General features: G+C 38.1%; 3 protein-coding genes across 5 annotated transcripts; all 3 read left to right on the top strand.

Moving 5' to 3' along the window:
* Positions 1–4,622: 4,622 nt before the first annotated feature.
* Positions 4,623–9,248, top strand: LOC121811516 (auxin response factor 3-like). 3 transcript variants are annotated; one of them, XM_042212396.1, is made up of 12 exons: positions 4,623–4,752; positions 4,854–4,922; positions 5,038–5,337; positions 5,427–5,483; positions 6,010–6,189; positions 6,318–6,402; positions 6,500–6,590; positions 6,661–6,816; positions 7,220–7,339; positions 7,410–7,485; positions 7,731–7,893; positions 8,011–9,248. In XM_042212396.1, the coding sequence occupies exons 3-12, from the start codon at positions 5,047–5,049 to the stop codon at positions 8,931–8,933; spliced, it is 2,142 nt and encodes a 713-aa protein (XP_042068330.1). In that variant the 5' UTR covers positions 4,623–4,752; positions 4,854–4,922; positions 5,038–5,046; the 3' UTR covers positions 8,934–9,248. The 3 variants fall into 3 exon arrangements, with proteins under 3 accessions (XP_042068330.1, XP_042068328.1, XP_042068331.1); XM_042212394.1 differs by having other exon boundaries at positions 4,623–4,762; XM_042212397.1 differs by having other exon boundaries at positions 4,678–4,762; positions 7,416–7,485.
* Positions 9,249–10,778: 1,530 nt separating this feature from the next.
* Positions 10,779–14,110, top strand: LOC121811231 (MLO-like protein 12). Its single transcript, XM_042212044.1, has 14 exons — positions 10,779–10,943; positions 11,033–11,090; positions 11,613–11,764; positions 11,837–11,953; positions 12,079–12,139; positions 12,221–12,309; positions 12,383–12,457; positions 12,549–12,637; positions 12,727–12,776; positions 12,856–12,896; positions 12,966–13,139; positions 13,203–13,238; positions 13,313–13,441; positions 13,522–14,110. The coding sequence occupies exons 1-14, from the start codon at positions 10,809–10,811 to the stop codon at positions 13,807–13,809; spliced, it is 1,494 nt and encodes a 497-aa protein (XP_042067978.1). The 5' UTR covers positions 10,779–10,808; the 3' UTR covers positions 13,810–14,110.
* Positions 14,111–17,727: 3,617 nt separating this feature from the next.
* Positions 17,728–18,234, top strand: LOC121740952 (monothiol glutaredoxin-S5-like). The gene has a single exon (XM_042133616.1). The coding sequence runs from the start codon at positions 17,750–17,752 to the stop codon at positions 18,161–18,163; it is 414 nt and encodes a 137-aa protein (XP_041989550.1). The 5' UTR covers positions 17,728–17,749; the 3' UTR covers positions 18,164–18,234.
* The last annotated feature ends 8,981 nt before the right edge of the window (positions 18,235–27,215 follow it).

Genomic DNA, 27,215 nt, shown 5'->3' with positions numbered 1-27,215 from the left:
TAAGTGGTTAAGGTAAAGTTAATGTGAAATTATGACAACTAATATATAGAATAGAATGTTTCTTAAGCATAATTAGATTTCCATAAAATTTGCTTTAAACGAGACTGCACGTAAGATTAATTTTATTTTTTATTTTTTTTTTAAAGGAGGATCGACGTTGGTTCCCCACCTACCCCCGAAGTGACTCGGACCCCAGCCTAACGGTCAGAGGTGAAGCGTCTTACCAAGACGTGCTTCGTTGTCAAGGTGGGATCCAATGGGTCCACCAGCCCCGCAGGAACGGGTCCAGGATTTTTCACCTCCCCCAGCTCCTGGGTCCATGCACGATAGGGTAATCACCTCCCGAAGCTCTGGAGTCAGGCCAGTGAATCTACTAGGCCCCAGGGAAATTAATCCCCGAGATGCGCCTCCCAAAGGTCGAACACGTGACCTCTAGGATGAGGTGGTATCCTTGTATCCCTTCTCAACCAGTTGAGCTAGGAGGCTTGGATCTGCACGTAAGTTTAATTTGCGGCTAATACTTTCATCATTACATATGCCGATCTGTCAACCCCTAAATTGCTTTCTTGTATGTATCACTACTATTATTTTGATTGTTTCCTTAAAATTTGGCCAATACTTAATAATTTGTCATCATGAAATTTTGTTTCTTTCGTTTTTAAGTAAGCTCCTGTTTAGGAATAATGTCCAAATATGCAGCCGCGTTATAGTCTTAGCCAAATTTATAAATAAGGATGAATGATTTTTAGAATATAAACTACCCATACTATTCAAACAATTTAATGTATAAACTACTAGTACTAACAAAGTAACCCCGCCATTCATTCAGTTATTTAAATATGCAAAAAGGTTTTCGATCAAACTCTTCTCATGGATTTTTCAATTATATTACTTTATGAATTAGCAGATTAATTGTCACATTACTCGTGCGATTGAAATTCAGTTGTGCCGCACAAATTAAAATATCTGTTCAAAACTTGATAATAAAATTCTCGGTAGTTCGTGTGGAATCATTATGCAATAACTCATGTCATCATATATGGTGAATTGATGAAATATACAAATATTCATTCACTTAAAATTTAGAATATATAGATCCCGACCCTCCTCTACCAAAATAAATTTCTACTAGTCTGTGTTAGGATCGTCGACTATATTAGTTTACAATTTCCATTATTTCCTAACGTGGGATGAATTTGTAATCCAACAGCCTGCTCCAACGTCCAATACTTAACCGAAAAATATAGGATACCAGTACTAAAGTCCCTTAGCATTAACTGATTATACTGAAGAAGTTATAGCTGAATTAGTGACATGATTTTATTCTATTTCAAATGAATAACTTAGTACATTGATATAGTTATGGTTCAGAAGCGCTACAATGCTACACGGCTGATTGAATATAGAGTTTCTCAAACAACTAAAATTATTCATAAATATCCACATAGGATGTATGAAAATGTAGAATAAATTATATACTACTCCTAGCTAGACATGATAAGAGATATACTTTAATCTCAACTAGTAAGACGTTTGTCTTCTTAATAAGGTTAATATATGATTCCTCTCGAATCTACTATTTACCGTCTCCTACGGGTAGATGTATTTTTAATAAATAATTGAACGACCATTCTAATAATTTTAATGACAGGAATCTCCAATCTTGTCGTTGCCCTATATTTCAATTATTTTTCTCAGAAATCGTGAAATTGATATCAGTGAAAAATTGTTGGTTGATCCAAGCGAATTGTCGAGCTCCGAGTTTTTCCATATGAGTAATTTTTTATGAATTACGTTATTTAGTATTCTGGTGTAATGACGTATGTGCCCTTATCGTAATGTATTGCTTGGGTATATATAGAAATATGTAGGCCAATTTCGGTAAACTTCCCCTATTTGAAAATAAAGAATATTCTTCCGTTCATTTACCCCTAACCATATAAAAATTACTAGATCCGGGCGGTGATGCAAATAGAAGCTTATAAAATGTTGAATTGTGTCACTATAATTAGTGTTTCCTTTTCCACTTTTTTTTAACACAGTTTTACAGATTAAAGCAAGGGGCATATGATATCTAAAAAATGGCTAGTGTAAAAGAAAGCTTTTGGAAGGCGAGGGGCAGTCTTGACTTTTCCCATCAGGAACGACATGGGGCATCCTAAATTGTCAATTTATTGTAAGGCTTTATTATTTGCAAGTTAAAGAGCGCTTTTTCCTCAGTGTGTGCAGTGAATTAAAAGCATGAATGCGCTGATGCGATTTCAGAGCGCGTGTAAAGCGTGCTTTGCTTTCACGTGATCCGTGAGCAGGATCATTTTTGCTAGTATTTCCTTTTCAGACACCAGCCTTTTGACTATCTAAAGAAAATTGCTTGTAATAGTAGTACAATTTCTTAAGTTCATTTTTTTAAACTACCGCTAATAAGATATAAATAGAATATGTGGTACAAACTGCAAACTCCTTATCAACATAGTGTAAATTTTCAATATTTTAATGTCAATACAAGGTCTACACAGCATCAACCGTTGACACTGTGTTGATATTTTTTGTTGCTATTATTTTATTATCTGTTGATATTTTCTAATGGTCTAGATCATGGTTTGTAGTTTGTATAATATTTAAGTTTGCATTTAATTATATTCATCGTATATATCTATCATTATTATGATGAACGAGTTTATTTTACAAATTTTGATTATTTTTGGAATATAGTTTAGTGAGTAGTATTTTAATAATTTGATACTCTATAAATCCAGAATGTAAGAATAGAAGGTTTGGAAGGCGCGTGGTGAAGAAAGCTATCCGAAAAAGGATAAAAGAAGTATGTATGTCTATGTTGGGTCATTATCAGTTGGGCCTTGTGTAGTAACCCGTTTTGTCCGGGTTGCTATCCTAACAATTCATTGCCCCCCTCTGACAACCACCTCCCTCTTTTCTCCTCCCTCTTTCTCTGTAATTACCACCATATCCTTTGCATTTTCCTTTTCCCTGATTAATTTTGAAGCCGGGGGTATTTCTGTCCTTTAACCGTCACTAATTTATCTAATCCCAACAATATTATGTAGCGATTAATGATTAATGCACTAGGTGGGGCCGCTCATTTTTTCTACTTTTAAGAATTCCTTTGCCTCCCTCCTTTTGCATTGCTTTGTCTGTATCAACTCTATATTGATATTTAAGATGATAAAGTATTATATTGGGTTGAAAGCATATAATAGCTATTTGTTAGGACCTGCCCTATTGTCGGCTTGCGGGCATCTCTCTAGAGGGCTTTTATGGACCTTAATCTCATTATAGCTCTGCTCGACCAAATTTATAATAATACAAATTTATAAATAAGTAAATAAATAAAACACGTGATTCTTATTAATTGCGTAAAATTAGAGAATTGGACATCAATGTTATTAATATTTGGTATTTGGTTATTCGATAATTGTTGACATATTTTGATATTTTTTTTAAAAATATTCGAATTTTAATAATTACTCTTTTTTTTAACAAAATTAATAGTTTTGCCTAGACCCCTACTCATATTTGGAATATTGCCCAGTTCAATTTTAGAAGTTTTTTAAATTGAAAAAAATTGCGTGATCCAAACTCTCTTTTTTTGATCATATGATGATTTATAACCTTTTCGGTAATTTTTTATAAATTTCAAGATCAAGAATATTAACGTTATTGACTTGGTGAGAAACTTCAGCAATTGTTTTAAATTTTATTTTATTTTATTTTTCATACAATAAAAAGTCTAGATATTTTATATCACGACATCTCATGTGCACAATTTGATTGCAACAAAATACAAGGAGGTAAAGGAACCAAAAAATTGGGACCATCTTTTCCTACTAAAAATAGGGCCTAATTGCCATCCTTATTGCTGTAACAAAAAAAGATAATTTCAAGTGCGGTTACCTTAAATGAATATCCCCTGAGAATTTACAAAAAAGAAAAGCCCTAAACCATTATAATTGTGAGGCCAAACTTATTAGATTTGTGGAAACAAAGTATAGTAGTTAGGAGGAATTAGAAGAAAATGGAATAAGCAATTAAACATTTTCGGTAACGTAACTTTCGTACCTAGACAAATTTGACAGCTAAATGAAACTTTACCAAACTCTCAATTTAAATAACATACTTAGGAGTATTAAATTGGTGCGCTTGTTTCTTGTTGCTCCTTTCAATATTTTTTGCATTTTATTAGATTATTTAAGAATAAACTTGAAGACAATTAAAAGGAGATGTGAATTAAATCTTGAACTAGTTTTCTTGGTCTATTATGGTCCATCATTGGTCCCTTACTTATGATGTGTTCAAATCAATAATTAAGACATCTAGGCATCTAGTCTCCACTCTAATTAAGTTAAAGCAACAATCAAACATATGTGAGTTCTTTTTTTTATTTGGTTGATGTGAGTAAATAATTAGTTATCGAAAATTAAAAAAAAATGAAAGTGAATTAAATAAGGCAAAGGGACAGGAGGGAGATTTGTTGAAGTGGAAGGGGACAGAATAGACAACCCCCGAAAATAAAGGGGGCTTTTGTACACAGACTGCTCCCAAATTATTACAATACATACAGTTGGGTATATCTAATTATAATTATTTAGTTTCTCACACATTCACTCTCTGCCACACACATACATCATCAGAAGTAGCTGTTTCCTTCGCCCAGCAGTTGCAGCGCTGCTCTTTGCAGGCCTCTCATATTTATATCGAAGATCAAAGTAGTGTTATCCAATTTGAATATAAATTGTGCGTAGGGGTAGGGAGTAGCGTCCTTTAAAATATTTCCAGTTTTGTATTAATGCAGCTTAAATACACGAGTTAATAATAAAGTCTGATTTGATGTACAGAGCGGAGAAAGGCTGCCCCATTTTAGTGAGAGAGAGAAAGCTAATGCTGCGCTGCTAAGTTAAATAAAGGTATCTCTTCTCTCTCATCCTCAGCTCACATTTTGTATGCTTGTGTATGGAAAGTAGAAGCAACACGCATCCACTTCATAATTCCCTATTAATCCTCGGAATTCGCTTCGATTAGGTTTCGAATATGGTTTGTGGTATGATCGATTTGAACACTGTCAACAATGATGATGAAACGGCGTCGCCCTGTGGCTCGCCGTCGTCGTCGGCGGCCTCCGGGAGCTTGGAATTGGCTGCGCCGTCGGTGTCTATGGAGCTGTGGCACGCATGTGCGGGGCCGTTGATTTCGCTGCCGAGGAAAGGGAGCGCCGTCGTCTATTTCCCCCAGGGACATGTGGAGCACCTCCCTGAGCATCCTGCTGTAACTTATGATCTCTCCCCCCACGTATTTTGCCGCGTTGTTGATGTTAAACTCCATGTATGTTCGTTTTTTTACCTCTTTTTTGGCGTTGAATTGCTGAATTTTGGTCTTCGGTTGTGTTGAAATGTTGGAGGTTCTGTTGGTAGGCGGATGCGGCAAGTGATGAGGTGTATGCACAAGTTTCACTCATTTCGGATCAACAGGTACGGCAAGATAATTTTCATGCCGTTGAATAGCATTCTCTTTATATGACTGCAACTGCGGTTCTGTTTGCTATTAATGTTGAATTTTTGAAAAATAATTGTAGAATGTTTAAGTTCTACTTCTGATTAGTTATTGCTACTTTCTGTTTTGTCATTGTAAATCAATTTTTGTAATGAGATGCTGAGGTTTAATCCTCTTGCCAGTTTACAATTATTTGGAAGATTGCTTAGGTTCCGCTCTAATTCTGTATTTTGATTTGGTAATCGACAAATTTAGGAGTTTTATCTTTCTTGGGAATGAGTTTGATGTTAATCTTGGACATGTGGTTTTCTTTTTTCTTTTCAAGGGAATTGATCTTTCTTCCTCCGAATTAGAAAGGAGTGGTATCATTTTCCTTCTTGCCCAAATTTCTATTTTTGGGTAATTTAGTTATTAGTAATAGTCTGCCTTCTTTTGTGGAGTATCATTATCAAGATACTCCTGTGATCTGAAGAGAATTTTTATCAAGTAAATTTATTTGAGCAGATAGAGCAAAAATGGAGGGAAGGCATAATGGAATCTGAGGCAGAAGACGAAGATCTTGAAAGTGTGGGGAAGACTATGACACCCCACATGTTCTGTAAAACTCTTACCGCATCAGATACCAGCACACATGGTGGATTTTCTGTTCCTCGTCGCGCTGCTGAGGACTGCTTTCCTGCACTGGTAGCTAAAGCCACACTACCCCCCCCCCCCCCCCAAAAAAAAGGATTTATCTTTGAGCTTACAATGGTGTTAAATTGATTAGATCACAATGTATGTCCAAATGCTGACCTGTTGTGTTCTGTTTATAGGATTATAAACAACAGAGACCTTCACAAGAGCTTGTCGCTAAGGATTTACATGGAATTGAGTGGAAGTTTCGGCATATCTACAGAGGTGAGTGATAATGCTTACTTAGGTGGTCACAATGCATGTGAGCGCTATTCAAACACTTTGTATTCGAAAAAGAATCTCAAAATTTTTTGTTGTACAGGTCAGCCTCGAAGGCATTTACTGACTACTGGTTGGAGTGCATTTGTCAATAAGAAGAAGCTGGTGTCTGGAGATGCTGTCCTATTTCTAAGGTTGGAAGATTATGCACTTACTTAGGCTATAGTTAAATTGATGAACTCTTAAGAAGGAATATTGTTGCAGAGGTGGTGATGGGGAACTGAGGCTTGGAATTCGTAGAGCTACGCAAATCAAAAGTGGTGCTACTACCCTCCCCCTAACTAGCAATGCTAGTAGCATTGCTGCAGTAGTGAATGCGATAACCACTCAGAGCACATTTGATATTTGTTATAATCCAAGGTATATTAGTTACTATGTGACTTTTGCCGATATAGTTTTTAAATCACTTGATTTTCTATTATGTTCCCTAAGCTTGCTGGACGAAGTATATTTGGGTTCAATGCCATAGAGAAAGAGCCTACTGAATGTTTTTCTTTTTTTTAATCAGCGCTGAATCAGTTTTGGATGCCATTACTTTTCCATTGTTTATTCTTTTAATGTTATCTGAATTCAGACAACAGAGGCATCTGCAAACACAGCCCATCTTTATTGCTGTTAATCTTCATTTGGTTGTGGGTGAACTATTTCTGTTATCAAAATTAACATTTCTTAAACAATTTGTTATCTTACTAAGCTAATATGCTTGTCTTCTCATACTTATTTTTTGACTTCATGTGTCTGAATCTATAGTCATGTTATGCAGAGTGCGGTCTTCAGATATTATTGTGCCTCATCACAAGTTCTGCAAGAGCCTTACACAAAGTTTTTCGTGTGGAATGAGGTTCAAAATTCGCTTTGAAGCAGAAGATTCTTCTGAGAGAAGGTTGGTTTCTTTTAGTTTAAACTTTTCGTTCTTATCTGATACTATTAGGAGACTAATTTTACTTTGGCAGGTGCAGTGGCCTCATTGTTGGTGTCAGTGATGTGGATCCTGCAAGTTGGCCTGGTTCAAAGTGGAAATGCTTACTGGTTAGTTTCTGGTTGATTTAGGCTTTTATATCATACTCCGTATCATATTTGTATTATCTTTGTTATGCTTTATCTGGAGCTAACTTGACTAGAGGCATCTTGCGACATACATCATGGTCTGAGTCAGTTAACCTATTTGAGAGATGGATATAAATAAGTTTTTTTTTGTTTCTGATTGTGTCGAAAATACCATGTTATATCCTGGGCTGTATTAGTATAATAGAAACTCCAAATGATTGGTGCAGGTTAGATGGGATGATATGGAGGTCAATCGTCTTAATAGGGTATCTCCTTGGGAGATTGAGCTGGCTGGTCCTATGTCTGGACCCAACGGCCTTGCGTTGCTTGGAACCAAAAGAAATAGGACAGGCTTCCCAGCAGCGAAGCCCGATGCTCCCATTCACAGAGGTTCACACCTTATTTATCCAGGCCGGAGCTTGGTTTTTCTCCCCATTTGTTACCATTCCACCGGAATGGGAAATGCTTATTTGAGACTAATTGCTAGTATCTATATGCTTCTTACAGATGGGAACGATGTTTCAGACTTTGGAGAGCCTCTAAGGTTCCAAAAGGTCTTGCAAGGTCAAGAAGTATTTCCTTTCGGTTCTCCATATGGCGGAGGTGAGGGTTCCCGGAATCACCTATCAGACATTAGGGGATATACGAGCCTCAGCGGCTTTCATGCTGGCGGAAACAGCATCAGGCAACATCATGCAGATACTCGGAATTCATTGGAGAGAACTGTTGCAGGTGAATCCTTTCAATTCCGTAAGGTCTTGCAAGGTCAAGAAACAACACCAATCCTGTCTTATGGAAGAGGCCCACTGGAAAAGAATGCTAGTAATGTGTTTAATGGGATTCAGTTGCCCAGGAATGGGAGTTGCTGGTCCACCGCACCCCAGTACAATGTTAGTCCCCACCTTTCACCATCAATGATTCGAGGGTTATCACCTTCTTCAATACCGTTGTTGCAGCAGCCAAATCCTCAAAGCTCTCAAATTACGTCCCTGCTTTACGGCCATCAGAATAAACATGATACTAGCAATCCGGATTCATTCCGTGTTTCTCCAAGAATTCCAAAGAAGTTTGCACCATATGAAATCAGCCCAAAGGACAATCTGCAGCATGGATACAGATCCCCCGAAGCCCCTAGCCCAACAGTGTCAACTCATCGTCCTCTCCTTACTCAACCGCTATTCAGGGACAGCAATAATTTTGTGTCCATGTGTAAAGACAGTTGTAGGCTCTTCGGATTCTCTCTGACTGAGGGGATAAATGCAATCGGAAAGGCAGATAATCAGGTTGCTCCGCCTGCTTCTGCTTATGGTCATGGGAGCAATGAAGAACTGTATCAGCCCCCATTAGTGACAAAGGTTATGGCTAGCAGTTGTACTAAGCCTAGCGACATGCACGCTGTGAGAGACAGGCTTCTCGATATCGCTCTCTAAACATATTCGGAGGCTGAGAAGTGAGCAGGCAGCAGCTCTTTCCACCGCAGGTACCCTTGCTTTTGCTGCTTTTACTTTTGAGTTGAAGATACATGCAAGGATGAGAAGAGTGGGATGTTTTTGTTTGGGGTGGAACTGAAGAAGTGCGCCTCTGGGCAAATAGTTGGCTGATAACAATGCTTTTCTATGTTTGTATTATTATTTCTAGATCCTAATATCTCAGTGCTGAAATCACACCACTGACTGCTGAATCCTATTTTAAGTGTAAATCATCACTTAATTATCTGAATGGAATCAATGGATAATATTTCTGTACACTATGGTTGCAACTAAAGTGGTTCGATTACTGAGAAACTACTGTATGAAGTATGAACAAAGAAAATGTTGGTTTGTAGTATGAACAAAGGACTGATTAGCTTGTGTTATTATTCATGTGTAATGATGCAAGAATCCTTAGTTATTGATTAATTATATCCTGATCAACTATCATGCATAAGGTTAGAAAATTATTATGTTTTCCCAATACTTCTTAGTAGCATATTTTTCAGTACATTATTTTTCTTCCTGAAACTAGAAACAGTGAATAACCTACTCATTGGTTTTTAGAGTGTCCACTATAAGGCGGACACGCCCAATAGCTCCGCCCTAGTTTTTGTCATAGCTCCAGTTTTGTTGTCCATAGCCCCAAAATTCTATTTCCGCCACTATAGTGGACACCTCCAATAGCCCCCAAATTTTATTATTAAAATAATCGCAGTGTAAATAAATAGAAAACGAGGTAATTAGGGCCGAATATTCGCTATATTGCAAAGCGGTAAAATTATACAACGAATAATTAAAATAAAATACAACGAATATTTGTGTGGATAGTGAGTAGATGGATTTTGTGAAAATGGTGAAAAATAAGTAGGGGGTGTAGTATTTATAGATGGAGTGTAAAAAATTTTCAAATTCCCCGCAACCGGCTAATTCGCCGCTGCTATGTCGTCCACTATAGGTGCCGCGCCTATAGGCGCGGCTATAGCCCCCCGCCGCGTCCTCGCCCCGCACCCGGCTATCGCGCGTCCGCCGCCTCTCGCCCCCCTCGCCGCGTCCGCCCCCAGGGCGGACAACTTCTCCACTATAATCCGCCGCCCCCCGCCCACCCTCGAGGCTACAGCCGCGTCCACTCCATAGTGGACACCCTTAGCAGAAAATAAAATTCGGTGCTACGGCTGCCCTATATGAAAATGGAAAAACGTTACGTTGAATTTCCTAATCGGGAATAAAGTGCAATTCGATTTCCTTATACGAATAGTAATCAGCCGCCAGTGATAATAATAATGATAGTACGACTAAGTTTGGAAAACGATAAGACCACCTAACAAACATACAGAAATTATTCAAAGTGTTCTCATTTGTATGATTGGAGTTTATTTTTGCAAGAGCTCGGAGCCCGAATCAGAGTGTCTTCATTTATTTTTTAAAGATTTAAAATTTGAAATTACAAATAATGAATATGGGAACACTTCAAATTTAATTAGGGTGCCGGTATCTGGAATTTGTTAATAAAAAATAATAAATCCTTGAAAGCTTCTAGTTAGGATTGAAATTCCGCGTTATACAGTGTGGCACGTGATTTTGGAAAGTTTGGTGTGTTCACAACTTGATACGACGACGAATCGAATGAGTTCCCTCCCTTTTTCCAAATATGTGCATGGTTTCTATAGGTGGGCGTGTCTTCTTTTACTTTGAACTTTGATCCTCTCCGTCACGGCTACCGTGTACTCCGCTGGACCCCACTCCACTCCTTTTGATAAATATATACATACTCCATCTTTCAAAGGAGCTTCTCTAAATTATTAGTGTAGTTTTAAAAAAATCTGCGTCGGAGAAATGGCTGGTGAAAGTGACGGAGGAGAAGAAAGTGCGAGTCTTGAGACGACGCCGACATGGGCGGTCGCTACGGTTTGCTTCGTTCTTATTTCGATTTCCATTCTTTTGGAGCACGGCCTTCATTTGCTTGCCAAGGTTACATTTTGCAATCCCCCCCTTTTTTAACTCCTATTTCATCATGTTTATAAATGCTTATTGATTATTACTTCATATTTTGCTTGAAGTATTTGGGGAGGAAGAGGAGAAAATCACTCCTTGGAGCACTCAACAAGATCAAATCAGGTTCTTGTCTTTTCCTTTTCATGAATCCAGATACTTGTGGATATAGATGCGTGTGATTCAATTGGAGAAAGATTTTATCGGAACATAAGAGTCATTTTCAATTAGTGTTCGATTGAATGGTCTGTGCCTCTATCGACAATAAAAGATTTCTTTTTGTCGAACTTACTTTCGTTTTTCTGTGTGAGTTTCGGGAATATCCTCATCCCACATCTATGAATTGAAAGGTCCGAATGATCAACTTTTCATTTAGTTGTTAGAATCAATAAGTCGTTAAATTGTTATTTGAGAAAATGGGATCTTTTGTCATTGGATGATCATGATACTTTTCAAAAATGAAAATTCTTGATCAATGGAGAAACGCTCCTTTTGTTCGATAAGATACCAAAGTGCATGAAAGTTCTAGGCACGATATCCTTTGACAAATGATAGTATTACACAAAGACAATTGGCTGAATCCCGTGAAACCATTGAAAAAGATATGCATATATCGTCGAGTAATCAGGCATGATGGTGATAATGCAGACTTGCTGCTTTTGGGGTTTATCTCGTTCTCGCTGGTGATGCTGGAGAAGCCAATTGCAACCATTTGCATACCTAGAAGCGCCGCAGAAACCTTTCTTCCTTGCAAGAGCCTCACAACTGACGAAGACGAGGAACCTAAATGTGAAGAAAATGTATTAACCTCCTCTCCATCTTTATTGAGTTTGATTAGTGGGATCATGTTTGATGATGGTTGTCGAATGCAGGGGAAGATGTCGTTGATGTCGAGGGGCGGTGTCCAGGAGCTTCAGGTCTTGATCTTTTTCTTGGCTTTCTTCCACGTTTTGTCCACTTTACTCACCTTCACTCTTGGTGCTGCAAAGGTACAATTATTTTCTTTCTTCACAATTATTATTATTCTTCTTCTCTACAACAATGGGACCTTTTCAACACTGTTTTTCAATTTGAGTTTCATGCCTTTTTGGCTCATTTAATTTGAGTATTGCAGATGAAGAGATGGGAACATTGGGAGGCAGAAACTAGAACCTTGGAATATCAATTTTCAAATGGTATGTTTATTTTTTCCATCTTTGAGATTTGCCTTATTTGACATATAGAATTTACAAGAGTCTGTATTTTGTATGATATAGATCCAAGGAGGTTCCAATTCATTCACCAAACCTCATTTGGGAGGAGACATCTTAGATATTGGAGTCAATACAGATTGTTGCGACTGCCGGTATAACATACTCCTCTTAAAAATTTTATGATTATGGTTGGATCAGTGTTTGATGTTTCCAAAATTTTGGCAGGTTAATTTTCTTCGACAGTTCTTTCGATCAGTCTACCAAGTAGACTATCTCACTCTTCGACATGGCTTCATCACAGTACGTACTTTCTCGGTTTCACTTGTACAATATTTCAGAATGTTACTACTGAATTAGCTTGTCACCTTCTTTTGCTGTTATTGTTTTTCAGGCTCATTTCGCTGAAGGAAATAGCTTCGATTTCCAGAAGTATATCAAGAGAGCACTTGAGAAAGATTTTGAGGTGGCGGTTGGTATGCGGTAATTCCTCCCCTTCCACTACAGTCATTGCTAATCGAACGACCAAATACGAATTTCATGACTGATAATGCCAGCTTCTGTTTTTTCAGCCTCTGGATTTGGGTGTTCTCTGTGCTCTTCATATTCTTCAATGCATATGGTAAGGCTCAAACTAATAACAATTGTACATTGCAAATTCCAATAGCTAAAGCTAACATAATTCCCTTCTCTAAATGCAGTATTCAATAACTATGTTTGGCTTCCCTTCATCCCATTAGTGGTAAGATATGAACATAGATCAAAATTTGATGCTATAATAACACGCCTATTAAAAAACTCTGTGTCGCAGATGCTGCTCATTGCTGGCACTAAGCTGCAAGGCATCATCACGAAAATGTGCTTAGACACTAGTGACAAGTCCCATGTAATCCAAGGAACATTGCTTGTCAGACCAAGCGATCACTTCTTCTGGTTCGATCAACCCAGATTCCTCCTCCACCTCATGCACCTCCTCTTGTTTCAGGTACTACTTGTCTTCTTTTTCTTGATCATGTGTTCACATCTAATAATTCATCTTCGTTTGCAGAACTCGTTTGAACTGGCATTCTTCGCATGGTCTTGGGTGAGTACCAAAACAGTGACTTTCTAGAGTTTATAGCACTCACTTGTGACTAATGTATGTTGGTTGGTGGATAGTACAAATTTGGGCTGAGGTCGTGCTTCCACCGCAAAAATGAAGATATCGTGATCAAGATAGCAATGGGAGTGCTGATTCCCATCCTCTGCGGCTATGTCACTCTCCCCTTGTATGCTTTAGTCACTCAGGTATGCATAGATGAAGCAATGCCATCTCCTAAAGTTGCCGGTTTCTCGCCATTATTCATTCAGCTGGTTGTTATTGACAGATGGGAACATCCATGGGAAACTCTGTGTTCCCTGAAAATGTGGTTGGAGGGCTCAAGAGATGGCGCGCCAAGGCCAGGAGAAACTTGGCTGCCAGGAGAGGAGACTTGACAACGCGTTCCTTGGATGCATCGGTGGAATCATCTCCCTCATTTGCTAACCTTGATGCCTCACTGCCTTTAGATCTGGATTATACGAGCGATGATGATGGGATTGAGAGGTCAGACCACAACCAGCAGCAGCAGCAGCAACTCGGCTCTTTTCATGGTATCGAGCCGAGCAGAGTCTAGTTTTCGGCATTGTACAGCTCTATCTTTTGGATCATGTCTCTTAATTTTTTTATCATCTTTTTTTCATTGTTAGTATTATTTGTACATGGTTGGTGAAAACCATTGATGAAATTTATATATATATATATATATATATATATATGATGGAGAGGTCAGTATAGAGGTATTTATTTAGTAGTATTTGCTAATGTGAACAATGAAAAGAAGATTCAAAGATTTTTCAATTTTTTTCCTTGTATAAAGCAAAAAAAAATGCTTTGGGTTTGAAAGCTTTTGTGCTAACTGACGCCTATTTTGAATAGATGAGAGGCATGACTGTGAAATTTGGTATGTGATATGTAAATTACTACATGTAATTTAATCAATATTATACGTATAAACGATATGAAATTAAAAGATGTGACGCAATTAACAGTAGATGATCTCATGACATATTCCACGTGGTAAGGTTTGCATGACAAAATGTGTAAACATATTTTATCAACAAAATGAGAGCATTAGCAATGGGGCGCTCTAAGGCGCTCCACATCAGCAGTTTTATCCTCCTACCTCCCCACCTGCAGTGGGGCGCCCTAAGGTGCGCCCTATGGCGCGCCACATCATTATTTTATTGTTTTGTTTAATTAATTTAACTGTTTTCAAATAACAAATAACGAGTAAATAAAAAACGGTCTAAATAACAAACGGCGAAATTTTAATAAAAAAAAGTTACATCATTGAACTAATAAAAAAAAAACTAAGTCGGACCAATTCCCAACTTCCGACGCAGCTCATCGAGTAACGCCAGGAGATATTCGGCTTCGTCGGGGTCGGTACACTTCTTGAGGGCCCTGTGCGTCTGCAACATCGTCCTTGCCATCGACGTTGTTGCTAACGACTCAAACGCGGTGGACGTCTGGGTCGGGAGCTCTACCGGGACCGGAGCTTAGGTTGCAGCGTCGACGATGAGGTCGCGGTCGCCTTCCCCTTGGCCTTCGCAGCCTTGACGCCGGGAGGACGCCGGAAGGACACCGGTGTGCCGGAACTCCCTTCATCCACGTACGTCCGGTTGAGGTCAATCGGGTGACTGCCGCTGCTCGTGTAGTCACCAACTTCGGTGACCTTCGTCCTCTTCGGCGCACCAGTGTGCAGAATTCCACCTTGGAACTTCTGTTTCTCCCTCAAGAGCGCCCAGATGGCCTCGTGCTTGAAATTGCCGAACATCGACCGGTACGACAACATCGCTTTAGTGCGCACGTCGCTCGCGCTCTCGCCGCTCACCTGTGACCGCGTGAACTTCTCGAACTCCGCCGCGTACAAGTTCACTTGCTTCTTGACTTGATCCCAGTGCTTGCGGAGTTGCTCACGCTTGCGCTTGTACGCGGTCGGCGGCTTGACCGAATTGTAAAGGTCCGCGATGCGTTCCCAGTACGCGATCTGTCGCTGGTTGTTCGCGAATATCGAATCTTCCGATATATCTACCCAACACCGGGCCAAAGTGAGAGTTTCGTCGTCGTTGTAGTTCGTACGGCCGGGGGCGTACTCATCACAATCACCGGGAGGCGGCAACTTCTGCGCCCGCTGCCGGTTCCGCTTCTTTCCGGCTGGGGCGGAAGCGGTCGCGGCGGGGTCGGGATCGGCCGCTGCGGTTGGGCTGTACGGAGACGGCTCCATGTCAGACAACTCATACGATTCCGTACTGAAATCGGGATCGTAATGGGTGTTGGTGTCGAACGAACGATAATCGCCGGGTTCTGTACCCGGCCAATGCGCCCCTGCGCTAAACGTAGGACTATTGGGGCTTGAATCCATTTCGTAGTAATTATGTAAATGTAAGTTTCGAAAATGAAATCGCGTGAAATGAAATGTTACAAATGAACGGTATTTATAAAAAAACGAAACTGCGTGTCATCGTCCGCGGTCGATCGTCCGCGACCTCCACAATGGGGCGAACGATGGCGCGGATGATAGCCATCATCCGCGCTATCCTCCGCGACCGAAGTATAGGGCGCGAATATCGTCCGCGCCCTATGGCGCGCACCCGCAATGGGTGCGGACGATGGATGGCGCGGACGATGCGCGCCATCGGGCGTGCCATCGTTCGCCCATTGCGGATGCTCCGAGGTGATGTTGTGAAATTTTCTTATGTTGTATCGTCATGAAGTATGTTAAAGAATTGCAGAGTAGGTAGGCATCTTTCTCATAGAAATTGTGAATTAATTTACACTGACTCTTGAATTCCTAATAGTCATAGATTTGTTTGGAAATTCATGTCGTAACTTGTAAGAGATTGATTAATAAGAAGATCCATGGAAATTGCTAAGAAAACTCTACGCATATATCATTATTCTTTGCAGCCAATGATTCTCATCACTAATAGTAGTAGTATTTTTTTTCTTCACCCACCACTTATATATACATAATGAGTCTTTTTATATACGATTTTTAACACATACATTAATTAAAATACGTACTAAATACGTATTATTCTTTTGAAAATGGTTTGGATCCTCTGTCCCACGATAGTTTCTCACCTTGTGTTACATGAATCACAAAAATTGGATCCCACAATTTGTAGCTCATTGTTCCTTCCAAAATTCCCACCTTGTTCGTCAGCAGAGCAAATGGTGATGTAAATTGTTTCCTTAAGTCTCTCAATTGATGTGAATTTTATTGAACTCCATCCCCTCCAATGACTAACACACTAAACTACGAACATATATTTTGTTGTACTTCTTTCCTCAAAGATTAAATGTCACATAAATTTTAAAATATATATATAAAATAATAGAAAAGGTAACGGAGTGTAATAAAATTTGATGGAAGTAAATTAAAGGAGTATAGGTCCATCTCAAGAATTGAGACATTTAATAATAGGGGAAATATTTCATAATTCCCTTATTCCAATTTTATAATAATAGAACTCGCACTCCACAAATAGCATTCAATTATATCCTTAAAAACTTGTGTTGAAAGTAAATATTTTGTCATCATTAGAAATCTTATATTGTTATTTTGGATGTACTTTAGTAAAAACGTCATTCTATTTTTTTTTGTATTTGAAATCAAATTCCATTAATTCGTTTTATCCATTTTTATTATAAAATTAATATAATTGACTAATTAAAACCCGTGCTAAAAGTTAATAAAATTTTTATGGAAGATATAAAAAATATTTATCTAAACAAATTATATACTATGAGTAAAGAAATTGTAGAGAGCAATAGGGATTAGGTGTAAGGAAAGAGTAAAAAGAATGTCTACTAGTGTAGATGCTCTAACATTGTCAAAACTAAGTACTACTCCTATAATTTTATTAAAGAGTAACAATCGTTTAAAAATTTATATTATACCATTTGTTCAAATTCTAGTAGCTCCCTAAGATCTGAAAATCAAATAAATACGAGTTTCAATTTTTCTCAATTATCTCATATATGTACAAAATGATGTCATTGGTAATGCTTAAAATGTACTAGTATTGTTTAGTGTACATGTGTTGACCAAGAGATAGCATAGAATGCTCAGACCAAAGGTTACGGGCTCGAATTCACCGTGACACAACCTTTAAAATTTATATATTTATTTGTCAATAAAAAAATAATTATTTAATGAAATTAAGAAAAAAAGATAAGAAAATATTAAAAAGAGTGCAGTACAGAAGATCGAAATCGCTCTTGAAAACTGCATCATTGACAGCACTAGATTAACAAAAACAATTATCGCCATCATTATTGTATTGATTAACCACTAATCACCAATTGACCGTATCCAATTGCCGTCGCCTATACGGTTGGATCCTCTAAATGACGTAGTGACACGTCGTGAACAGTGACCCTGACGTCCCATATTACGTCACAGTCGTTGACGTTAGAGTCTACCCCTTACCTCCAAATTATTTATACCCAACCCCACTCACATTTTCAATTCCCCCCTTTCCCCTTTCCCCTCTCTCTCTCTCACCATGCAAAAGGCGCTACACTACCGGAATCTGCTCCCCGCCTCCGCCGGCGGATCCGCCATTCCGCCTCCCGGAGACAACCAATCCGGCGGTGAATTCGCGTCCGGCGCCGTGAATTTGAGAAAATTAGTGGCGGACAACGCGGTGGTGGTGTTCGCGCGGAAGGGCTGCTGCATGTGCCACGTGGTCAAGCTCCTTCTGAACGGCCACGGCGTCAATCCGACCGTTGTCGACGTCGACGACCACAACGAAGGCGACGTGACCGATCAATTGTCGAGGATCGTCGGCGCTGCGCCGCAGTTTCCCTCCGTGTTCGTCGGCGGAGAACTTTTCGGAGGGCTGGAGCAGGTGATGGGAGCTCATATCTCCGGCGAATTGGTGCCGCGGTTAAGAGAAGCTAGGGCTTTGTGGCTTTGATCTTTCGATTTAATACTCTCTCTATTTTCCCCTTTTTTCTTTTTTCAATTTAATGAAAACGTTTACTTCGAGATTGACTAGAGCATAAATGGAGATCGGAAAAATGTTGCATTAGTTTATAGGGGGTCTTCATCAACTATAATTTTTAATAATTTTGATTTAGATATTCATCTTAGATCATTGCGTGTATAAATATCAAGACGGCGTCACTACCAATACGTAATAAATTAAACTACTAACTAATTTTGAATATGTAGGTGAAATAGAAAACCTTATACGACCAAGTCGTCACTCGTGAAAACAATTAAACCGTGTTTTTCAATTAAGATTACAACTTTTAATTAAATTTGGTTATTGTATCAAAAAAAATCAGGGGACTTGGTGTGATGCTGATGCATGTAATTAAAAAACTGATAGGAGTGGGAAAATGATTAAATAGTACTACTAATCATCAAATTGAATTATTACTACTCTAGACATTATAGAGTGTGGGATGGTCGAATTATGCATCACGAGTTGAATCATACGAATCAAAGTTCGATTATTTATCAATCACTCATTATCCAAATTGTTTTTAAGGGAATTTCTGAAGGACCATCCCCTTCAAAAAAAATTCGATTATAAAGATAATATATATACAGTATATATGGTGAAAAGCAAGATGAGTTTCGGTTTTTGATATTTAGTGATTTGAAGGATTCCAATTATAAAGGTTAATTGACGAGGGTTTCTTTGTAAGTTGCAATTCTACGTGACTAGCAACAATTTCTTCTTGATTTCAACTTAATTTGATTTCTACGTATGAATTTTCCCTCTTGTTTTAAAATTTTAGAAAAATGACGACTTCATAATCCCATAAATTTCTCATTTTTTAATCCAATATTAGAAAGAGAAACATTCTTAGTTATAGTGGCGTGAAGTGTATTAGATATGTATAATCGTATTATTTTATTAACTAACTAGTAGTCAGGTTAAAAAAACTTCATATTATCCGAGGCATGTATATTGAACTATATGTGGCTGGTCAAATAAAATATGATCATGAATGACATAAGTTACATTGATTTTACTAGTATCCTCGCTAGTTATTTTTACGACAATGAACCGTAATTCAGTTCATAAGATTTCATTAAATTAATTGAGATTAGAGTTGTTTGAGATGTAATTAAAAAATTAATCTAAAAAAGAAAAGGAAGTAGAGTACTATAATTAAGTAATGTCATTTCACATAGAATTTTATGAATATTACTAATTAAAAGATGATGATCACAGAGGTCCTTTTGCACTTTTTATGGTAATTTCAGCCTGAAAATGCCCTCAAGAGTGAGATGGATATTTATGACAATCCACAGTTTCACCTTCTCACCTTCTCAGACTTGTTACTTTCAAATTAACTCAATCTAATATTATTTCAAACTACTTGCACTGTACTTAATTTCTATTGCTTCATCTTAAACCCACTGCCGTCGTAGACATAATTTTTAATTCAAATAAATATCCAATTTCTCATTTACATTTACAATAGTGATTAATTACGATTTTCCCAACCAAGTTATCCTTTCCCTTTCTTACTTTATTCATCTCTCCTACTTTTAAACACCCAACAACATTTTCTCTTTCTTACTTTTTGCATCTCTCCTACTTTTATACATAAACAACCTTTTATCACTCTTACTTTTTGCATCTCTCATACTTTTAAACACCCAACAAATTTCTCTCACCCTTTTTAAACACTTTAAAATTAGCATGCATAAAATTCCCGCCCCGTTCCAAGAAGGAGTCATCTTCCTTGGGACACTTAGCAACTTGTAAATAAATTGTATTGATTTTTGTGAGGAAATCACAAATATATTTGGGGATTGGTGACATTTAATTTTAGATCGTAGGTTTGGTAAATAGATGCTATTGTTAATGGTGATTTATTGTAACTATTTCCTCCGTCTGCCATTAGGAGTCTCGATTTACCATTTTAGTCCATCCACCATTAGGAGTCTCGGTTCACTTTTACTATAAATGGTAGGTACACTTCACTTTCCATTAACTCATTCCACTCACATTCTATTATAAAACTAATATATAAAGAAGTGACCTACATTCCATTATCTTTTCTCACACACTTTTCTTTATATTTCTTAAAACTCGTGTCGAATTCAAATGGAATTCCTAAGAGCACCCGCATCGGTGTCTCGATGAGGGCTCGGTCTCATCCCGGCGAGACGAGACCGCATCGAGACACCGATGCGGGTGCTCCGTCGCGTCTCGTAGCCCGGGGGTGGCGGGCTGTCTCGCCACGTGTGTCGGCCACGTGGCGAGCAGCGGTTGGGGCGTGACACCACTCGCTGGCTCTGCGAGTGGGCATCGATTTTAGGCTATTTTTAATTATTAGTTTTTTAAAAATTTTGAAAAAACAATAATTCGAACGTTTTTTTCGGCAGTTTTTTTTACCGTTTTTTTGCAGATTTTTTTCCCACATTCATCTATAAATAACCCAATTCCCCCACCATTTTTTCCACACACAAACACTACACTCTCACAAACACTATCATATCATCTCTCTTTCCTCTCCAAATTCTGCAAAAATATCCGGTGACAGAAACTCCGGCGGCGAGGGCGGTGGCTACGACTTGAACGCGTTTGTCGACTGGGGGGCATGCACAATGTTTTGGGTGCTTCCGGTTCGTCTCCGTCCACCCAAGGCTCGCCGACGCCGGCGTACCAAACACCATCTTTTCTAGTTGATGCATACTATCATCTCGCCGGTCTGAGGAGCACGCAAACACAAGGATTATCCCAAATTAAGGAGGATATTCAGGAGGAACACACTCCGGAGGCGGTGGAGGACCGTGAGGACGGCGGTCGTCATCCATACACACTAGCGGAGACGATGGTTCTCTTATACGCTTGGATCAACAAGTCGAACGATCCCATCCTCGGGAATCAACAAACCCGCAAGTGTTTTTGGGATAAGGTCACCCAAGTATACAACGCAAAAAAGCCGAAGGGGGCCTTTAGCCGCAACCTGAAGATGTTTCGCGCTCATTTTGAGCGAGCCGACAGAGATGTCAAAAGATTTTGTGGGATCTACAAGAGGGAAGCAGAGCAATACCAAAGTAGAGCCAGTGGTGCCGACATTCTGAGAGCGGCTTTGCGAGTCTTTAAATCCGACACCAAAAAAGATTTCAAATTTCCCAATGTTTGGGAGGAGGTCAAACATCTTGATAGGTGGGTTGGCGGTGTCGATTCCAGCACGGGCTCGAGCTCGAAGCGCACGAAGCATATGGCGGGTGGTCAATACTCGTCTAGTGATAGCGGGGAAGGCAACGCCTCACAAGAGGTTGAGTTCCCGACATCCGATGTAGGGGGCTCCTCCTGTACACGACGTCGGCCTCAAGGGAACAAGGAGGCTAAGGCGGCTTGGGGGAGGGGGAGGGGCCGAGGTGAATCAAGCCAGGCGGGCTCCCAAGGGCCGCCGTCCTCCCTAATGTCCATGTACTTCACCGTCACGATGGCTGACACTTCCCGCATGACGCCTGCCCAATATCAAGCCCATCTTGCCGGCATTGAGTATCTGGCAAGTCAACTTGGTATTCCGCTTCCATCTAGCTTGGGTGCACCGCCACCGCCTTCGGGGATGATTCGCCGGCGGAGTAGTTTTTATAATTTAAGTGTGCAATTTTTAATTTCTAGTATTTTAAATTATGTCTTTTTTATTCTTTTAAAGATTTTAATTATGTGTTTTTTTAGGATTTTAAATTGTGTTTAATGAACTTTGTTTTTATTAATTGAATTTGTTGGAAATAAAAATAAAAAATGAAATTGAATGAATAGTTAAGGGATGAGATTATTAAATTTATTCTTTAGTTCTCGTTTTGAGAAAAAAAATATTGTTATAATTATGGATGATTGTGCAAAATATCATACCCTTGTTTGTATGGAGGAATTAAGTACTCCATATATTTCAATTTTGTTTAGTAGTGCGGTACTAGAAAGTAATATCGCATGCAGTGCAAGGAGCTTGAAATAATATCAGTTTGAGTTTGAAAGTGACAAGTTTGAAAATGGGAAATTGTGGATGGACAAAAATTCCCATCTCACTCTTGAGGGTATTTTCGGGCGAAAATTGTCATGAAAAAAGTGCAAAAGGATTGTCGGTGAAATAAATCCTTAGTTTAGAGATTACTGATGATATTTTTAAAATTCAGAGACTGTTTGTGAAATAAACCCTTAGTTCAGGGACTATTTTTGTAATTCACTCTGATAAATATAAGCTTTTTAATATATTATTTGTCAAACTATTCAATTATTTGCGAAGATGATGAGAAAAAGTAAAGTAAAAGAGAATAATGTAGAAGATAGTCGTATATATATATATATAGAGGGTAGTGATCTATAGCAAATGCCCCTTAACCAAATAACTAGAGAACAAATCATAGACACAAGATCAAAAAATCAAGGGCTAGTATTAATTTTCGAATTTAATAAGATATTAGTTCCCTCAATCACAAATTTACTCCATAATAACAAGGCGGGGGTATAATGGTCCTTGCATAGCTAAAATTAGGTAGGTGAAGGTAGGAGGAGATCTCGGCCACAGTCTCCCACAGTCTCACAGCAAAACCAAATGGAAAGGGAAAAGGAAAGCGAAATCGAATCCAATGCTTCAGCTGTCCAAGTAAAAGGCGTTCCAATCCATGGCGGAAAATTCATTCAGTACAACGTCCTCGGCAACCTCTTCGAGGTCCCCTCCAAATACGCACCGCCGATTACTCCCGTTGGCCGCGGCGCTTACGGTCTCGTTTGGTAAACTCAAGTTCTGCAATTTGCTGTGCTTTTTTTTCCGTTTGTGATTTGGTGTGGTATTGCTCCGCCGCAGCTCTGCTACCAATGCCGAGACGATGGAGGAGGTGGCGATTAAGAGAATAACGAATGCTTTCGATAACAGGATTGATGCAAAGCGAACTCTGCGCGTCGGAGGCTTCTTCTCGTTCCAGTGCTGGAAATGGATTGAGGCATTAAGGCCAAATCTTACCCAGGGCTTGATCGGATGAAGATGAAATGAAAACAGTTGCATTGATTTGTTATTTTCTTTTTTCTTTTTTTTTAATTAAATGCTCACGCTCAAAACAAAAAATGGCAACGTAGCAATAAATAATCCAAGCTAATGACTACGTTACTACTCCACTCTCTATCACAATCATGCTAAGTGTACAATTATTTATTTATAACATTTATGATTCTTCCGAGCTGTTGAAATTTAATTAAATTTTTTGTTCCACAATGTTTAAAATCATAATAAGAGTGATGTATTTTGTAAACAAGAGTGAAGTAAAATCATAATAAGAGTGATGTGTTTTGTAAACAAAAGTGAAGTAAAATCATAATAAGAGTGATGTGTTTTGTAAACAAGAGTGAAGTAAAATCATAATAAGAGTGATGTGTTTTGTAAACAAGAGTGAAGTAAAATCATGCTAAGAGTGATGTGTTTTGTGAACAAGAGTGAAGTAAAATCAGAGTAAGAGTGATGCGTTTTGTGAACAAGAGTGAAGTAAAATCAGATTAAGAGTGATGTGTTTTGTGAACAAGAGTGATGTTTTTTGCAGAATAAGAGTGATGTGTTTTGTGAACAAGAGTGAAGTAAAATCACAGTAAGAGTGATGTGTTTTGTGAACAAGAGTGAAATATAATCAGAATAAGAGTGATGTGTTTTGTGAACAAGAGTGATGTAAAATCATAATAAGAGTGATGTGTTTTGTGAACAAGAGTGATGTAAAATCATAATAAGAGTGATGTGTTTTGTAAACAAGAGTGAAGTAAAATAATGCTAAGAGTGATGTGTTTTGTAAACAAGAATGAAGTAAAATCATGCTAAGAGTGATGTGTTAATTATGTATTTTGTAAACAAGAGTGAAGTAAAATCATGCTAAGAGTGATGTATTTTGTAAACAAGAGTGAAGTAAAATCATGCTAAGAGTGATGTGTTTTGTAAACAAGAGTGAAGTAAAATCATGCCAAGAGTGATGTGTTTTGTAAACAAGAGTGAAGTAAAATCATGCTAAGAGTGATGTGTTCTGTAAACAAGAGTGAAGTAAAATGATGTGTTTAGAAAAATATTATTTTTCTTCATCTTATTAAAACTTTTTCCAAAGTTTGATTCATGTCCCACTTTACACGTTCCAACATTAAAATGATGATTCGGCTCGCCGACTGCATTGGTAGATTGCACTTAAGTCACTAACATTTGTTGTTTTAATTTCCCGATCTTAATGATGTTGTTTTACATCTCAAAATTTTGAAATTGCACTTAAGTCACAAACATTTGATTCATTTTTTCCTTGTTGATTTTTAGTAGCGGTCATTATCATTGTACAGTTAAACTCTCTCTAATCACTAAAGTAGCCCGTCTTTCTTTCAAATTCCTTCTCTATTTCCTTGCGTCTCATTCGTCACCTCTAATCCCAATACCATGAGCAAAATTGCCATACGGTGACAGAGTCATCGTTGTCGTATTTCTAATGTTTACGGTGACAGAGAATGATGAAGATCAATCCAAATACGCATGAACGAATCGATCTTCTTCATCTCATCCTGCAGCCGATTCACGTAATCATCGAGCTTGGAAATCTTCTTGGTTACGTTATCCAGCCTCAACACTTCAGCGAGAAATTCGGTGGTGGATTTCGGAGTCCAAGCTTTCGACGGCGGACTGCAATCTAAGGTGAGCCCATTTTTTCCCCAAAATACCCCCATGCAATTTTTATTAATAGAAAATGAATACTTAATTTAGTCATTAGATTAAGATAATGAGTGGCTGAGATTTGTTCTCTAGTTATACACTTAAAATTAGTTATACCTTGATCACTAACATATATATATATATATATATATATTATTCTCTTATTTAATTTACTTTCTATACATTTTAACTATTTATTACTCCCTCCGTTTCGCTATAGTTGAGGCGGAACTTTTCGGCGCGGAGTCTAAGAAAGGGATGTTTAGGGGATTAAGTGGGTAGATAATAAAGTAGATGAAGTAGGTGGACTTTTTAGATTTGAATTTGAATTTTGATTTGATTTATTATTTAAACTCAACAAACATAATTCTTTTTTTAAATGATTTATTTATTTGTTAATTATTCACAATAAATATTTAAATTCTGTAAATAAAAAAGAGATAGACATGCAAATTGAATTCTGTAAATTTTCGAGCAATATTTAAAAAAGCATGTATAATCAAACAAGTTCTTTTATTCATTCACATTGAAATCTGTACAAAAATTTAATCACACAACCTGAGGAGTTACACTTTTCAACATTCAATTCAAACACTTTACAAAACTTTTCATCCAAAAACGAGGCGCCACTTTTCATTTAAAGGTGGCGCCATGTCACGACCGCATTTTCTAAGGATAGAAAACACGGTTGATCGCGACTAGGGGAGGATTAAAGAAGCGGGGAAGAAAGGGGAAAACACAATTCGACCATAGCTCGAAACAAATGGGAATAACTCGAAATAAAATCAGAGTTTTGAACAAAATAGACTTGAGTCTTTTAAGATGCACAACGGAAGCAAATGAACGCGGTTCCATGTGTGAAGACATGAACCTCCGAGAGTCAAAATCTGACTGAATTAAATGTCTTGTCTCAATAGCACTTCCTCCACCACTTCGCTGCTCAACCTGCACATTTAGAAATATATGCAGGGTTGAGTACAAAAGTACTCAGTGAACACATTGCCAAAAATTACACATATACATTTGAAAATATTGTCAAGCCATCATCACAGTAACACTCGGGGTGTTGTTGAAAAGACCCGAGCTTACTAAAAATATCACATTGGGTTGCAACCCTTTTTTCGGTACTTAGCCATATCTGATCACATTGTGCCGTCGAGATGGTGTTCTCGCACGGTCACCTTCTCTGCCCATCATGTCAGAGGTATTCTTGTGCCGGGAAGGTGGCCACCTTCCACGGTCACCTGCTCTGCCCAACATGTCAGAGGTAGCTTGTGTACACTAGTCCGAGCGGGGACACCACCCTCACTGGGACCCGAATTCGACTTATATCATCATTCATAATTCCTTTGGCCTTAGCCAAACAGATAGGCATCGTACAAAAACATTTATGGCAAGACAACATCTTTAAAGATCACGAACATGTATTCGTGTTTTCATAAAATATGATTTGTATTTTAGTATAAGAAAGCTCACCTCGTTCGCTTAAAACTCCTTCATTTGAATCTTTCATTCCGACTTTACTTACGGAGGTAACCCTTTTTTTTATAGAGAGGAAAAGGCTTTACTGCTACTTTCTACTGCGATGGATGTGTACGCCCACACCCTCTTTCTTTTTCTGCTTTTGTTGGAAGTATTTTAGAGAAGTGTTGTTTGGTAGGAGGTGAGGTTGTGAAAATGATGGTAGTTTGGTATATGTACGTGATTACAACAAGATTACAACAAGTCTGACATCTCATTTAATTCAGCATTAATTGCTGCTGTTTAAAAAAAATCTGATCCTATCTTGTTCTAAACTTATCTACTCCTTTTCTTTATGTTTAATTTACTTTATTATATTATTTTTGTATTTATTGATTAATTTGGTGTAGGAAAGAACCGATTCAAGCTCGTGGCTGTCCGCGTTGAAGTACACGATCTGCTTACAATATAGGATGTATAGATTAAATTGTGTTGGACTTTTGTTGAATGTATCGGACATTAAAATTTTGATTTTGGGATCTTATTTATTTATTTAATTAAATTTATTATATTCATATAGGTGTAATATATTTACGTGTTCTATTCGCTTTTCTATCGACAAACAACAACAACAAAAATCTTTCGTAGCTCGGATTTAATCGCCTAAAAGTCACTTATGTAGATAATCAAGCTAATAATATTGTTTCTAATAATATCGGTTTAGCGGGTCGTTACATTCTACCCCTCTTAAAAGAAATTTCGTCCCGAAATTTAAGAAGTAATTAGACAAAAAGCTTGGGATATTTCTCCTTCATTTTCTCTTCTAGCTCCCATGTTGCTTCTTCCTGTCCGTGGTTT

This window comes from Salvia splendens, chromosome 7, assembly GCF_004379255.2.
Source record: "Salvia splendens isolate huo1 chromosome 7, SspV2, whole genome shotgun sequence".
In the NCBI taxonomy this organism is placed as follows: domain Eukaryota; kingdom Viridiplantae; phylum Streptophyta; class Magnoliopsida; order Lamiales; family Lamiaceae; genus Salvia; species Salvia splendens.
This window is presented reverse-complemented; position numbering and strand designations above follow the sequence as displayed.